Raw genomic sequence first — 14,730 nt, forward strand, 5'->3', positions numbered from 1 at the left:
GCATAATCAACAAAATTCTTTTCTCAAATGTTTTTAGAAACATATTTTAGCTCACTGTTTAACTGTAATACAAGAACGTTTGTTACCAGCCGGCCACCACTGTGTCAAATGGATAAGTTTGCTTTACATCACTTGCCAGCAGGAGTGTTTATTGGTCTGGTATGGTGCACTGCATTCTGGTAGTTGTAGGTTTTCTACCTCTTGAGAAAAAGCACCCCTTTTTCTGGTCATGTAGCACCAATTTCAAAAGTATTTGTGTCTTTCTACTGCATAGACAGCTGTGTTTTATATGACCATCCCCTTTATATCAGTGAAATACTTCTTTAAAAACTGAAGGTTTCACTGCAGAACCCTACCAATTTTTACAGTGCAGTATGTGACGATGAGAAAAGAGCAATTAGTTTCACATTTCATGTGAGCTCCCAGTTAAACATCGGTAGCTGAAAATAGCAAACATGACCGGCTGGATTGATTAACTGGAGGGATGCTTTAATCAGAATCAAATCAGCCTTTCTCCTGACCCGAGCCGGCCACATCAAAGTCTCCTCTAAAGCTAATTTCAGCTCAAAGCTCCCTAAAAGATAGAATAATCCCATGGTGTTCAAAAAATACAGTAGAGCAACGCCAGTTTCACACGCAGAAACAAAAAGACTTTGAGTTCACCCTTAGCTATGCGTCACCTGGGTGGATATATAGTGTAGCAATACCTCCATTTTTACTGTGAGGCAGTGTGTGTGTGTGTGTGTGTGTGTGTGTGTGTGTGTGTGTGTGTGTGTGTGTGTGTGTGTGTGTGTGTGTGTGTGTGTGTGTGTGTGTGTGTGTGTGTGTGAGTGTGTGTGTGTGAGGGGAAATTGTGTAGCATGCTGACACGACAGTCATTCCGTTATCAGTAGTCAGTAGTCCCGAAACTCGACCACATCAAAGTCACCTTGTGAAAAACCTGCCTGTTTATGATTGGATAATGGTGGATAAGAGCTGAAGTGTTCTGAATCCAGATTTATATTCATTCATTTTGAGTTTATCATTTAATTATTGTGATGCTTTTCCCCAGAGCTGAGAGAGACCTGATAAAACTTTTATGTATAGCTCTTTAATGATGATTGTATTCAGTAAAAAAAACTTAATCAGATCTATAAAAAAATGTCTGTAGATGAGTGTTTTGTTTTTCAGTTTTTGTGTTCTATAAAAGTTTTTTTTTTAACCTGTGTGCGTGACCTTAAAGGAGCACGGGTACTGACTGGCCACGCAAACAGGCAGGTCTGCTGAAGGACTGGTAACAGTTACGGCGCTCAGCGGCATTAAGCTTTTATAATAGGAGGGCCAGTCCAGGTCCAGAACACCACTTACAGCCCATCAAGAGACTATCATTTTTAATTTAGCACCTTTCCCTGTCTCCCTCACGCTCATGTATGTTTCAGGTCAGCTTGCTGCAGAAGGCTTTACTCTGCTGAGGGGCCGCTGGAGACTTCAGCATAAGCTGGCTGATGTTGCCTGTGTGAGCATGTGTGTGTTAGTGTGTCAATTTGCATGTAGTATGCAGGTACACGCCGCGTCTTTATTTACAATTGTCAGTTAAAAGCCAGTGCGTCTTTTAAAGATAATCGTTTGCTCAGCTCGCTTGTTTTCTGTTGTGCCGTTTTAGACAATCCTTGTTTTGCCTTGAAAGTGAGCAGAGAGTCTGTGCTGCTCCAGTAACCCTCTCCTTCTGTCTCTCTCTCTCACACACACACACACCACACACCACACTCATCTGTCACTGCTGCTGATTTAAATGAAAAGACGGACAGCTCTTAGGGAGCGCTGAGGCATCTGCTTTGACAGGGCTATAGCACCGAAGGGACCTCAGCACAGCAGCCTTTTAGAAAAGGAGAGCGCACACACTCAAACAGCAAGCGTTCATGCATGAACCAACACCCAAAAGTACAAGCACGTGCATCCACACTCTCCACACACACACACACACACACTGCAGAGCTGCTGTATGTAATCAAAGGTAGCTGAGGGGGTTTAGAAGTTCTCTCGCTGTGTACATAGAGAAATTATGGGAAGGGAAAGTGGGAGGGGGAAGGACGGCTTGGTGGACAGCTGTGATGAAAGCTTAGCAATAAGCTGCAGCTCTCCCTGCCTGTCAACTGCTGTCATAGCATCCGGATGCTGGGAGATAATTGCTTTTTCTCTCTGTGTTCCCCAATTCTTCTTTCTTTCCCCTTCATTTCCTTCTATCACTCATCCTCTGTCCTCTGTGTTGTCTTTTGTTCTCCTCCATCCAATGATATCTCACAGTTTCTAGTCTTTCCTGCAGTAAAAGCAAAGACCTGTGGAACTATGCCAAGCTTTGTTTTTTAGTGTTTCCTCTTTCTGCCTCCAGGTACATGATGGAAATCTCAGTGATAATTGGACCGTTGGAAGCAAAAGCGAGCTCTTCTTGAATTGTAATATGTGTTTTTACTGTAGGGCACGTACGGTCATTGTACAGATTTAACCAGCCTACATTCTTCACAGTCTACCTTGTGTTTTTTTCCCCTTAACTAGGATTGGGGTCAATTTGTTGTTGATGCAGCTCAACACTAAATAAGTCACACTGGGAGAGTTTTACTTCAATTGAGGCTTTCATGTTACTCAGAAATGAGGTATCTCAGGTCCCAATTAATCACTTGTGCTCAGTCGTGTTCAAGCACAGGCAGAGATGGATTAAAAGCTCTTCTATGCAGCCTGCATTGAGCAGGACTTGAAACCTAATGGGATGGCTTATCTTATGAAAATTCAACACATTTGCTTATTATTGTGGAGGATAAATCTCCTGGAAACTGTCCGTGCTTTGGTTGATTCATCACTGAGTCCTACCCCACTTCTCTGGTGTCTTCATTGATTTATTTGCCAGGTCTTGTGAGAAAAAAACAAATCTGGATCTCGGCCTGACTGCCTTTGTTAAGTAAACATAAATGAAAAAAAACATTTGTTTCTTATGTTATATTTATGGCTTTAGTCCTTATGAACAGGTTGTTAGCCTGACATGTCAGAAACAACAGAAACATGGCGATGTCTTTGGTCATGGCTCTAAAACAGTGGTCCTTCGTCACAAAGTGAGAGAGGTTCATTGATGGCTATTATCATGGTCATGCAATCTGAGATAAAATTCTGACAGGATCAGACATTTGCACTGTACGACTGCTGTTTCAACCTACGTCTACCAACCAACCAATAGAAATGCAGCATGAAATGATACACTGATTCGCGCGACTCTGCTAATGAATGCTAAATGTGAATAGGCGCTAATACTCTGAGCTCTCGTTGTAAAACTAGTGTGCCAAGCTGGCCATTTTTCCCCCCAGTCACAACCACATCCACATTCTCCTCTTCCTCTTCTTCAGACTTCTCTGACACACATAAATACCTCTATAGCAAGGGCTCCATTTGTTTGTTTACATTTTGTTTTTACCACTACAGTGGCGTAGATGGATGACGCACGCCGAGGATGTTTGTTCATGTGTTTTGATGCCAATGGATGTCGGTTGTAGCCAGCGATTCAGTAGATGATGAAGCACAGTGTGCGTACATTAAACTTGATGTTGTACCCAAGTTTATTAAGATCCATGTTGCAGAGTGTAGCTTCCACTAAACTCATACGATTGCAAAATCTCAGTCTGCTTGAGATGCAACTCTTCCTATGAGGATTTTTTTGATCCATAAAGATTTTATATTTGTAAAGTTATTTAAAAATCTGTGATGTCATCACAGCGTAAAGTCTATGAGTTAAGCAGAAACTCACTTATTTATGCGCCATGTGAGCATCTTTTAAATATAAGTAGCTCCATGTTTCTCACCAGAAGAACAAGCTATAGGAAAGGAAGGTTATGTGTCATCACTTACAGTTGTATCTGTTTGCTGATGTATGAGCAAATGTGCTTAAATATTGTGTATGTGACATTCAGGGCATTACTAATGCAGCAAACTATTTAGCAAACGGTTTTCTATGTAAAGATAAAGTGGAGTAATGATGTCCTAAGCAGACAATAAAGTCACACTACTACCGTGTGCACTTTGGTGCATCTGTATGTCTGCACTGGCTAACTCACCTCACCTCTGCTATGCACTCATACAGTGGTTACAGCTCATTTTTTTGTGCATTTTTTGTTTAACTTGTTCAACTTGTGCATGCATTTGGTTCACATTTTTCACCTAATTTGTTATTTCTTAATTACCCAAATAGAAATGTGTGCTGGTAAAACACCAAATGTTGCTTGAAAATAAAAATATTCTTAAATATTATGAAACAGCCTTCAATTGAGAAAAATGGAAGCAGATTTTGCTTAACTAGAATTCTTAAAATGATCATTAATTTCAAGCCACTGAAAGACCGTAATGGGCCTTAAAACTAGACAAAAATGTCAAAATTCAAGCAACCTGTGCTCATTACAACCAATGAAAACTTGATAGACTTGTTTAAAACAAGTATTTTGGTCTCTTAATTTAACTTATTTTAAGAATGTGTATTTTTTCCAGTATTAATAAGACAACATTAAGGATTAATATTATTTAAAAAAACTGAAAATAACACCAAAGTTAGAATTAATATTAGCAAAAAAGGTTTATGAAAAGACTAAATTTCTCATAAAATAAGTGAGTTTGCCTTACATTGAGGCACAAGAAGCATTCTCAGTTTAAGCATGTTTATTAAAACAATACTCATGACTGACTTTAAAAATGTCTAACGCTCATTGATTGCAAGCAATATTTCAGAAGATTATACATATTTTGCCTGCACACAATAACATTTATACATTTTGAGGAAGAATTGCCTCTGGTTTCTGTGCCAAACTGCAGGTCCAGAGCTGCAGCCCTGAACCTGCTGGCACTGCAGCTTTGCAAATGGATGATATGTGCTGCCGTTTTGGGGTGCTTTGGGTCAATGACAACTTGCCCTTGTTCATTTAAAAACTGTTGGAGTCACATCAGTTCAAGTGCAGTGGTGCAATTTCAGACCTCAAAATTTTTGCATTGTCAAACTGGAGTCAAGTTTCTTATCCTCAGCCAAGAGCAGGATTTCACTCACCATTCTGCAGAGCAACCATCAATCCTCCCAGTCAGTCGAATAAACCTGCATTCCAGAGCACTTGGAACTTGTAAATCATTTTGTCCACTCCCATTCAATTTTGTAAAGTAATTAATGGCAAGTCTCCACGGCTGTTTTGGCTGGAGACAAGCTTTGAAAAGCACAACAATCACATTTTAATGAAATACCCATTGGACTCGATGAGTTGCACTGTTTGCAAATGAGAAAATCCCCCATGTCTCTTTGATCTCAGATTTTATCTCTAGTAATTTAATTGACCGTGGTATCTGTGTTTTCATTTACGCAAGGGAAATGTAATACTGTATCAAAGAATTTAAAAACCACAGAAACATGGCGAGAGGAACCCTAGTGCCCAGAGTATTCAGACATCCCCTTATATTGCATCCAAAATGTGTGAGTGGAGGTAGCTTGAAGTTTGTCCTAATTTGAAAAATATAACCTCCGCAGATATACAAATAAAAATAATCTCAGGATAAGCAGTGTGTATCTACAGGCTAAAGCTTCAGTCCTTATGATTTGAATGTAAACAAACAATCCCTAAATTTCCATAAGCCCTTGTTCTTGGTGGCTTTATACAAAACCTTGTTTTGCATCTTATTTTTGTTGCTGCTTATTGTTGCTCTTTCTCCCCCTGTTGGAAGTGTGCACACTGTGGCTGCAGCTCCCTGTTACTACCACAGAGACTCATTAGATGTCCTTATATACCACTGAGGACTTTGTCTCATGTGGTTTTTAAACTCTACTCCAGAGAATTACACTCATAAATTGCTTTGGGTATCGTGGGAAATCATATTTACCCAGAGTATACTACATTATGCTTTAAACATTTCGTATGTATTTCATCCTGATGTATTTCACATTACTGCCACTTAGCAACATAATAAAGCTGGTCGATTTTGATGCCAGTTTTCCAGGATATTTTGAGTCATTTTAATCTATGTGCAAGGCCTTTTGATCCAGATCCAGTCTTTCAAAGCTGGACTCTGCAGTGTGTCCTTGACTGTGAGTTTCTCCTCTATCCCCTGCCCACATTAGGCCCGCGACTCCCAGAGGAGCAGCAGTGGCTGCACAGTGAGTAGAACTGTTTTGTGCAAGGCAGCACCCTGTGGAGTACTGTATGTGCAGAGTGTAACTGTCTCTGCGTCACGCAGCTTTAGGACGTTGCTTTAACCATTGCATATGATAATCCTGATCTTCTTACACAGCAGTATAATGATGTTCCATTTGAGGTCTCTATTCTGTATTGTTACACTATGTTTCTAAGATTATAACCATTTGCCATGTTTTCAGTATGTGGCATCATTGTACTCCTGTGAATCCTGAAGATATAACTCATTTTCATTCCCATGTTGTTAAATACTGATGATTTTTCGTGCTCAAGGAAAAAAATAAAGGAAATTTCTCTGGCATTTCTACTTTTTTCCTGTATAGAAAAGGTATCAAACCCTGACATCACCATATTGTATTAAACTGAAATGTGACCATCGATGTTGATGAAGCAGGTCTTGTTGATGTTTCCTAACGAACTGAGCAGGAAAAACTGTTGAACAAGTTGAAGTTTCTTAGGAGTTGATGACAAATTTCATTATATTTTTCTAAAGGAAAATAGACAGAGAAACAAAAAGTACAAACCTCATGTTAGAATTACGAGACTGACTTTAAATCAAACTTCTGACTGAGCTCCAAATTCTCCATGTAAGACCTCGTTCAGTGTCGCCAGATGTACAACTTGCACCTGGAACAATATATTGCTTTTTAGGTTTGTGACATTGGTTTGTCCGAGCTGGATGACGGCGGGCGTCTCCGCAGCCACTGCGGGTGGCAGATGTGCGGAGGTAGTAGTTCAGGATGTCGTTCGCTGTTCTCGGGTCGTTGTAGCACCAAACCGTCTCAACAATTGAGCCCTCAGAGCAGAGGAGGCTTAGTGGGAGGTTTTCTGGTTTTCCAGAAGTCAATGACAATCTTCATGTCACTCTTATTTATTTATTTATTTATTTATTTATGGCGGCATGGGAGAAGGGAACATTGAGGATCTATCACTGAGGAACTCTGAAGGCATGTTGAGAAATAGGAGGTTCTCCTGTCCTCTCTTCCTCCATTTCTCCAAGAAGAGCTCACCCCTCCAACAGGAGAAGGAGGAGAAGAGGGAGCAATATGCTTCTTCACTGTGAGTCCGACCCCTTGGTGATCCATCGCCTCCCTGTGCTGTCCAGGGTTCTGGGGAAGGCTGCAGCCTGGGGAACTCCTCGCCGTCTCACACACGGTACGTCTCCATCCACAGTTAGGTCGAGCTTGATTAGGCCATTTCATTGGACTTCTGTCCTTGTCCCAGTGTACAAGCACCAGGACAAAAAATCAATTTATTAAAGTAAGTATGTTCGACTCTGCCACGGTAGGTGCTAATATGCCCCCTTTCAGCTAGTTGCTCTTTGATCTTCTTCCGGTTGACCTTATAAATCACATACCAAACAAGTTAGCAAGTGGCAAACAGGTTGCATGTTGAAGGCTGAAAACATGGATAACTTTTCAGCACTGTACATTTCGTTCAAAGCCCGGCATGGGCACTATGGAGCATGTGCAAAACGGTTAGGCCAGTCCAGGTCTGACTGAGGTGTATACATGATAGAGTAAATCGATTCCCAACCACATTATCTGGGGTCTTAGTCTGACTGTATGATTTCAGTTGACATGTTTACATGTATATTAAAAGTCCAGTTTTAGTTGGACTAACACAATAATTTAACTTTTTCTATCATCATGTAAAAGGTACTGACTGCTGCATAACTGTGGAGCCAGCGATGGGTCAGAGATTTCCTGTCTCTCCATATCCCTCTTGCCTAGTATCTGTCAGGTTCCACACCCTACCTATGGATTTGTAGCTTAGTTTCTCTCCTCATTAAGACTGTACTGCAGAGATAATAACTTCTCATGATGAGTCTGAGTAATATAATACTTTCATTAATGCCAAGGGGGTTAACATACCTTTACACAACTTCCTCTGAGCTGGCAGGGATTCACTAACTTGTAACTTGAGAAGATTGGATGTTTGAAATGGGGTCCTTAGGATGAAGGACACTACCTGCAACATCAGTGACAATCAACTGATTGCCCATTGGCCTAACCCCCCCTAGCCATTTTCTAACGCACAATAACAATAAAGAGATTCACACTGGGAATTGTCTTGTCCTTTAAGTATACTTAAGGTGCCAGAGTGCATAAGACAGCATCAAAATAGAGCTTGTTTATCAGAAAAAGTCCCAATGGAGGATCCCCTGCAGCCCCTGACAGAGGTCCTAGCTGAGCTCCTAGTGTCCTTAAAGCCTAGAAATGTCCTGAAATCCTAAACATGTCTTAGAAACATCCTAAAATCTTAGAAATGTCCTGAAATCCTAAAAATGTCTTAGAAACATCCTAAAATCTTAGAAATGTCCTGAAATCCTAAAAATGTCTTAGAAACATCCTAAAATCTTAGAAATGTCCTGAAATCCTAGAGTCTTTTATGGGGTTCCTGGCCTCCTGTTGTTTTGCAAAAGTGGCCTAGAAACAAAGCAAGCTGAGTATCCCTACTCTACATGGTATGCCACCTACTGTATGCTTCTTTGTAAGGAATGAATGATGAATGATGAATCTTATGTGGACTTCCCCAAAAAGATCAAATTAGATTTGTTGCAAGGAGTTCTGTTTCAGCTGTTGTTTGAATGTAAATCCGATCTGACTCCTCAGTAACGGGAGGTTCACGGACTTAGCCCCTTCTGCCCAGGGACCTTCAGGTAGCCTGACCTGTTCTGACACCACCATCCCCCCTTTTCTGCCAGTGTCTCCTCCGCTCAACTCATCCAGGCTCCCTGGGCAGAGCCTGAGAGGAGACAGATGAAAAACAGAGGGAGAGGGCAGGAGCGAGAGAAAGTGCGGGGGAGAGAATAAACAGTCTCTAAGCCAGTCACAACACGAACTTTGAGAGGGCATTTTAGAGAAATGGTCAGCAGTCTACTCATGCACAAACCCACCTACCCACTCACACACACTGTCACGCAGGTGTAGGTGTGAGACGGTTGGTGTGTGTAGAGTTTAGGTGGATGTCAACTCTCACATTGTTTTCCACACTGATATTAAAGCAGTTGAAATTCTTTTCATAAAACTTCCTCTTGTCCATTCACACTGTCAGGCTGGTGCTATAATGAACTTTGGATGGTCCTCAAACCAATTATCATTGGCCCCAAATCACTCCCAAAATCCGTACAAAATTTCACCCTCCAAATCAACACCTCTGCCGTATCATCGTCCCATCATATCCGCAACCTTGTTATTATATTTGACAGTCACCTCAACTTTGAACATGTCACCCAGCTCACTAGAACCACCTTCCTTCACCTAAAAACATAGCCTCCATTCATCCATTACTCCCCTTTTCTGCTACTGAAACCCTTATCCACGCCTTTATCACATCCAGACTCAACTACGGCAATAGCATCCTCTATGGTACATGTTCCAAAGTTCTCAATAAACTTCAATATATCCAAAACTCTGTTGCAACCGTGACCACATCACACTTGTCCTGCAAAATCTTCACTGGCTCCCCATCCCCTTCCACATTCAATTCAAAACTTTCCTCCTCGCCCACAAAGCCCTTAATCAACAGGCCCCCTCCTATCTCACTGACCTCCTTCGTCATCACACTCCTTCCTGCAGCCTCTGCTCTTCAGCCGCCAACCTCCTCTCTCCACCACGCAGAACCAAGCACCGAACCCTGGGGGACAGAGCCTTCCTTTGTTTTGTTTGTTTGTTGGTTTGTCATTGATTTGCTTGCTGTGTATTTGTGTGTTATTATAGTTGCTGCATTATCCTTTGTACAGTGTCTTTGAGTTCCTTTAAAAGCGCTTCATAAATAATATGTATTATTATTATAATTAATCGGTTTTTATTAGGGGTCGACAATTTATTTGGCATTTTGCAGATTATCTCTATTGGCGTTTTATTTTAATGATCGCAGATAGAAATTAATTAATGAAAGTGTGCTTCTTTGGCTCTACTGCAGCTGTGACTGTCCCTCTGGTCTTAAGTTTATTGTACTCCAAATTCTGTTTAAATCTACATTTTATGCCTCCGCACTGGCGATAGCTGTGACCGGAGGCATTATGTTTAAATGTTGTCCGTCCACCTTTGCCATTCTCATGAACATGGTATCATCCATTGATGTAATTTCTGCAAATTTGGCACAAACATCCACTTGAGCTATGAACTGATAAGACTTTGGTAATCACAGGTCAAAGGTCAGTGTCTCGGTGAACTGGTCTTTTTCATTCTTGTGAATGCAGTATCTCAAGTAGGCCTCTCGGAAATTTTCGCAAATTTGGCACAAACTACCCCCCCTAAATCATGGATGAAATTATTAGAATTAGATAGCTGAAGGTCAAAGGTCAAGGTCACTGTTACCTCACGAAACATTTTTGGCCATAACTCTACAATTTCTATGCTAATTATGACAGAATTTCACATAAATGTCTAATGGGATAAAAAGATAAAGTGAAGACATTATATATATTAAAAGGTCAAAGGTCAACTTCACTGTGACCCCATAATGTTGAATTTGGAGGAGGGTCGAGGGATCAAATTATGACTAACAGCTGGTAAGGTTAAAGGTCAAGCTTAGAATACATATGAAGGCCTACAATTACAGCTATTTCACAGCAGCACCTCATACAAAGTCGGCAGGTTTCTTGAACTAAAATCATCTGAGAACTAGAAAATAACTTCTTTCTTTTGTTAGTTCTTCAACACGTTGGAATTGATTGTTTTAACAACTTCAAGCAGCCTGCACACTCCTGCTGTAAAATCAATAGCTCCGGCTTTCTCATAAAAGATTCTCCTTCCCTTCGTGGGTTCTGTGCAGACAAAGGTTAGACAGACGAGCCTGGGTAGTGAACCATGTCTCTCTGTCTGGTTATTGTTCGAAAACAACTGCTCCTTTCTCTAATGTTTCTCCTTCAGTGTATAGCGCTGAAACTTGTTGAAGAAAAACAAATGAACCCCTAAATCCACCTGAATTCTTTGACCACTGGATGACTTACTGCCACTTGATGTCATTTTCATATTAGACAATGCACTCATGAGGCCCAGGAATATTCGACTCACCTCAGTGCTTTTAAAAGGTTGTTGGGGAAATTTGCATGTGGCCGTCACGTGTGTCTTCTGCGCCGGAGGCCAGATTTACATTAATTTCCATGTTGTCTGAGGCAGGTGACGACCTCACCAGCCCAGGTCAATGGCAACCGGACCACAGACTACCCTGATTCCTCACTTTGCAAGAAACTCAGAAGCTTACTCAGCAAAGTTGAAGTATAGAACTCATATGCCCTTTAAGAAGTTCACAGAGAGGGAGAAGTAGAAAGAAACTGCGCCAAAGTGAATGTTTAGCAATTACTGGGACAGTTTGTATTTGGACCAAAAGGCTGTCCACACCAAGAACAATGACTATAACTTTAATAAAAATACTTTTTTTGAATTTTTAAGTTTTTAAAATCCAGTTCCAACTGAGGTGGAAGGCTGAATCCACACTACAACTATAACGCCAACAAAAGTGGCAGGCAATATTGTTTGGATCACTTCTAGAGCGATTTCATTAACGATAGAGATACTAACTAATCAGAATCTGTCTTATTTAGACGTCATACCCAACATAGATCCTGACACCTAATTTGGACCACAGAATGTATGTTTTTACGTTGAAAAAGATGTATGAAGTCTATTTTACTGTTTTCTTTTCTTTTTGTTTTTATCCCTGTGAATTTGTCATCAATAATTGATTCGTCTCCCCAATTAAATCAGATTCTGGCCAGCAGATGATGGTGTTGACTGCTATCAGGAGAAGAAGATGAAAGAAAAAAGTTCCACATGTTGATTAGAAAACATCACCTTAATATGACGATTTATAGGCTACATAACAAACTTTGAATCTAGATCCAAGTCCTCTGAATTTAAAGTGTTAAATTTGGGTGTCATCAGTATTTTTCAGGGACATTTTTCTACAAAATAAAATTTCAGAAGTGCTTAATATCAGCCAATTAATTGCAGCTTATCTTTCATTCAGGATTTAGGAAAAAACATTAACATGGTATAATCACTCAATCACAGCTGTTAACGGCTAGCTGAAACATACAGCTAATTGGTCTCTGACACTGATGGGGTCTCTGAAGCTGGTTTTGTCTTTACTGATGTCGTCTTTTACCATCGCCACAATGTCAGCCAAGTTATACTGACAAAAGTATGAATGGAGTGCGTAGCGCGTGCTCTACAGAACGTTATTGTTCATCAGTGTGGATGCTCACATCGTTATCGTTATGGTTACAGTGCTTGGTGTGAATGGCCCTTAACTTTTTTCTTTTTTCTATGAAAGCTGAACCCAAATGGACACCACAAAACAAATGCAGCACATATTACTTGATTTTTGATGGCTCATACAAGAAAAACATGACTTGAATATTGAATGAATGGATCCTTCTTTTTGTCCAGGTGCAGGTGAACAACAGAGGACTGATTGATGCCTCTCTCAGGCTGTCAAGCCCTGACACGACTTTCGGCCGCTGTTTCTCCTTCAGTCCTGAGGAAGGTGTTGCTCCCCCTGGAACCTGCCAGACTGTGAAAGTCACCTTCCACAGTCGCATCTTGGGAGCTTTCTGTGAGTACTTGCTGCTAACTGTCACAGGACAGCCTCAACCACTTACCATGACCTTCAGGTGAAGTTAGCGAATTTTGTAACTCATAAAAACAACCCAAAACAGCCTCATAAGCAGTGTCAGGGTTGCTTATCATATTAATGAGATGCTTTTCACAACTATTTAAACCTTTGAACCAAACTGGTTTGATATCTTTCAAAAACACGCGAAAAAAGGCAACAAGCAACTTGGCGAGACATGTACTGCAAACTGCAAAAAATCTATCAAAATTATATTTAAAATTATTTTAAAGAATCACTCTAACTTTTAGCTGTTTTTTCCAGGTCATTTGCTTTTTCTTTTTTTCTCTTTTTTTTTTAAACTTTCCCATTTAGTAGTTGATTTTGTTGTTGTTTTTGTTTCTATTATTGCTTAAAATATTTTTTTCAAATACTCTCTTGCTTATTTTAGGTTCATTGCCTTTATCCAATTTTTTGGAAGTAAACAAGCCGACTTAGCCCAGGTATCAACGGATGTTAGTCTTGGTATGTCACAAGATGCAGTCAAATACGTATTGTTTGCACATTCAGGCCATGAACAGCTTATTAGGTCAGTCGTATCTTATTTTCTCTCTTCTTTCACAACACAGTTGGATTTTTTCCATTCTGAAAAGATGCTTCATGAAAAATTAATGGATAAAAACGAATCACCGCCTTTCTGTCCTAGTAACATGGAATATCATCTCCTCTTCTAAAATGAGTGTAACATCTGTGTCAAAAGATGCCATAAAACAGCAGTGCATCTTTCTTTGTACTCTTCCACCACCCTTTCTCTTCAAGTAAAGTGCCTTCTTTTCAGGCAGTAACCTCTGCTGTGCTTCTGGCTGTCGCTGCTGCTTTGACAAGTTGTGAATGTGGTCTATTGAACCTCCGTACAGGTGTCGACAAATCAGTGGAGTGTGTGTTAAATATTCAGAGCCCCATTTGCATAATAATACATTGGAATGTCACCTGCACCATCACTCAGAATAGGGCAATGGTAATCTGGCTTCCTCACGGCAATCACCGTCATTGTAAATTTATGAATCAGTTCTAATTAATAGACTGCAGTTTTGGCATGAAGTAACGCAATTACTGTTGTGATTCATAAATATGCCTCAGATCTTTTCTTCTCTCTTCCTCTCTCTGGCTGTTCCTCTTTGTCAATAGGTGTGTTGTTCCTGATGTTGTGGTAGAAACTCCAGTGTTGTACTTTCAAAGGTGTTTCCTCGATCAGCCCCATGAAAAGAAAGTGGGGCTGACAAGCAACAGCACTCTACCTGCCTGCTACGATATGTCTGATCAGGTTGAGATGTTTGTAGTTAACTATTTATTTTTGTGTGTACATATATGTGGCAGATACTCATAGAGCAGTGACATGAACAAAACCTGTCAAGGCAAAGCACATGCATATTGAAGACAGTGGCTCACTTCCATCTCAGTACAATAGCTTTATGTGATAGAAGTGAGCAACATAATAATAATAATAATAATAATAATAATAATAATAATAATAATAATAATAATAATAATAATAATAGTAATAATGTTTATTTTTATAGCACTTATCAAAACCAGTTATAAAGTGCTTTACACATATAATCACAATAAAACACACAAAAAAGCATAAATACAACACAAAAAGAAAAACATAAAAACAACTGTTAAATTAAAAATCAAACAGAGCAGTGCAAGACTTAACATTCTAAACAATGAAAACTTAAGGAAAACCATGTTAAACAAAATATCACTATATAATCATGGTTCAATATTTTTAGATTTTAGAAAAATTATTTAAAAGTTGTAATTATAGACCTTTTTCCTTTTTTTATTTTTTAAAAATGTTTTAAATATTTTTCCCAGTCCAAGGTTTCTTAAAAAAAAGGCATCGCACCAATTTAGGTTCAAAGTTTTAATTACCTGTGAAATTCACCTGAAAGCAGCACGGGAAAAGTGATGTTGATCC

At 39.9% G+C, this 14,730-nt stretch overlaps 1 protein-coding gene across 1 annotated transcript in view; it reads left to right on the plus strand.

Annotated features, from left to right (window-relative positions):
- The window catches only part of hydin (HYDIN axonemal central pair apparatus protein), a 48,572-nt gene that overhangs the window by 20,109 nt on the left and 13,733 nt on the right, over positions 1–14,730 (plus strand). The window contains exon 5 of the mRNA XM_088079754.1: positions 12,584–12,749. Coding sequence (XP_087935880.1) covers positions 12,584–12,749 — 166 coding nt within the window. The remainder of the gene's footprint in view (positions 1–12,583; positions 12,750–14,730) is intronic.

The sequence above is a fragment of the Plectropomus leopardus genome, chromosome 7 (assembly GCF_026936395.1).
Source record: "Plectropomus leopardus strain MGB_pleo_1.0 chromosome 7, ASM2693639v1, whole genome shotgun sequence".
In the NCBI taxonomy this organism is placed as follows: domain Eukaryota; kingdom Metazoa; phylum Chordata; class Actinopteri; order Perciformes; family Serranidae; genus Plectropomus; species Plectropomus leopardus.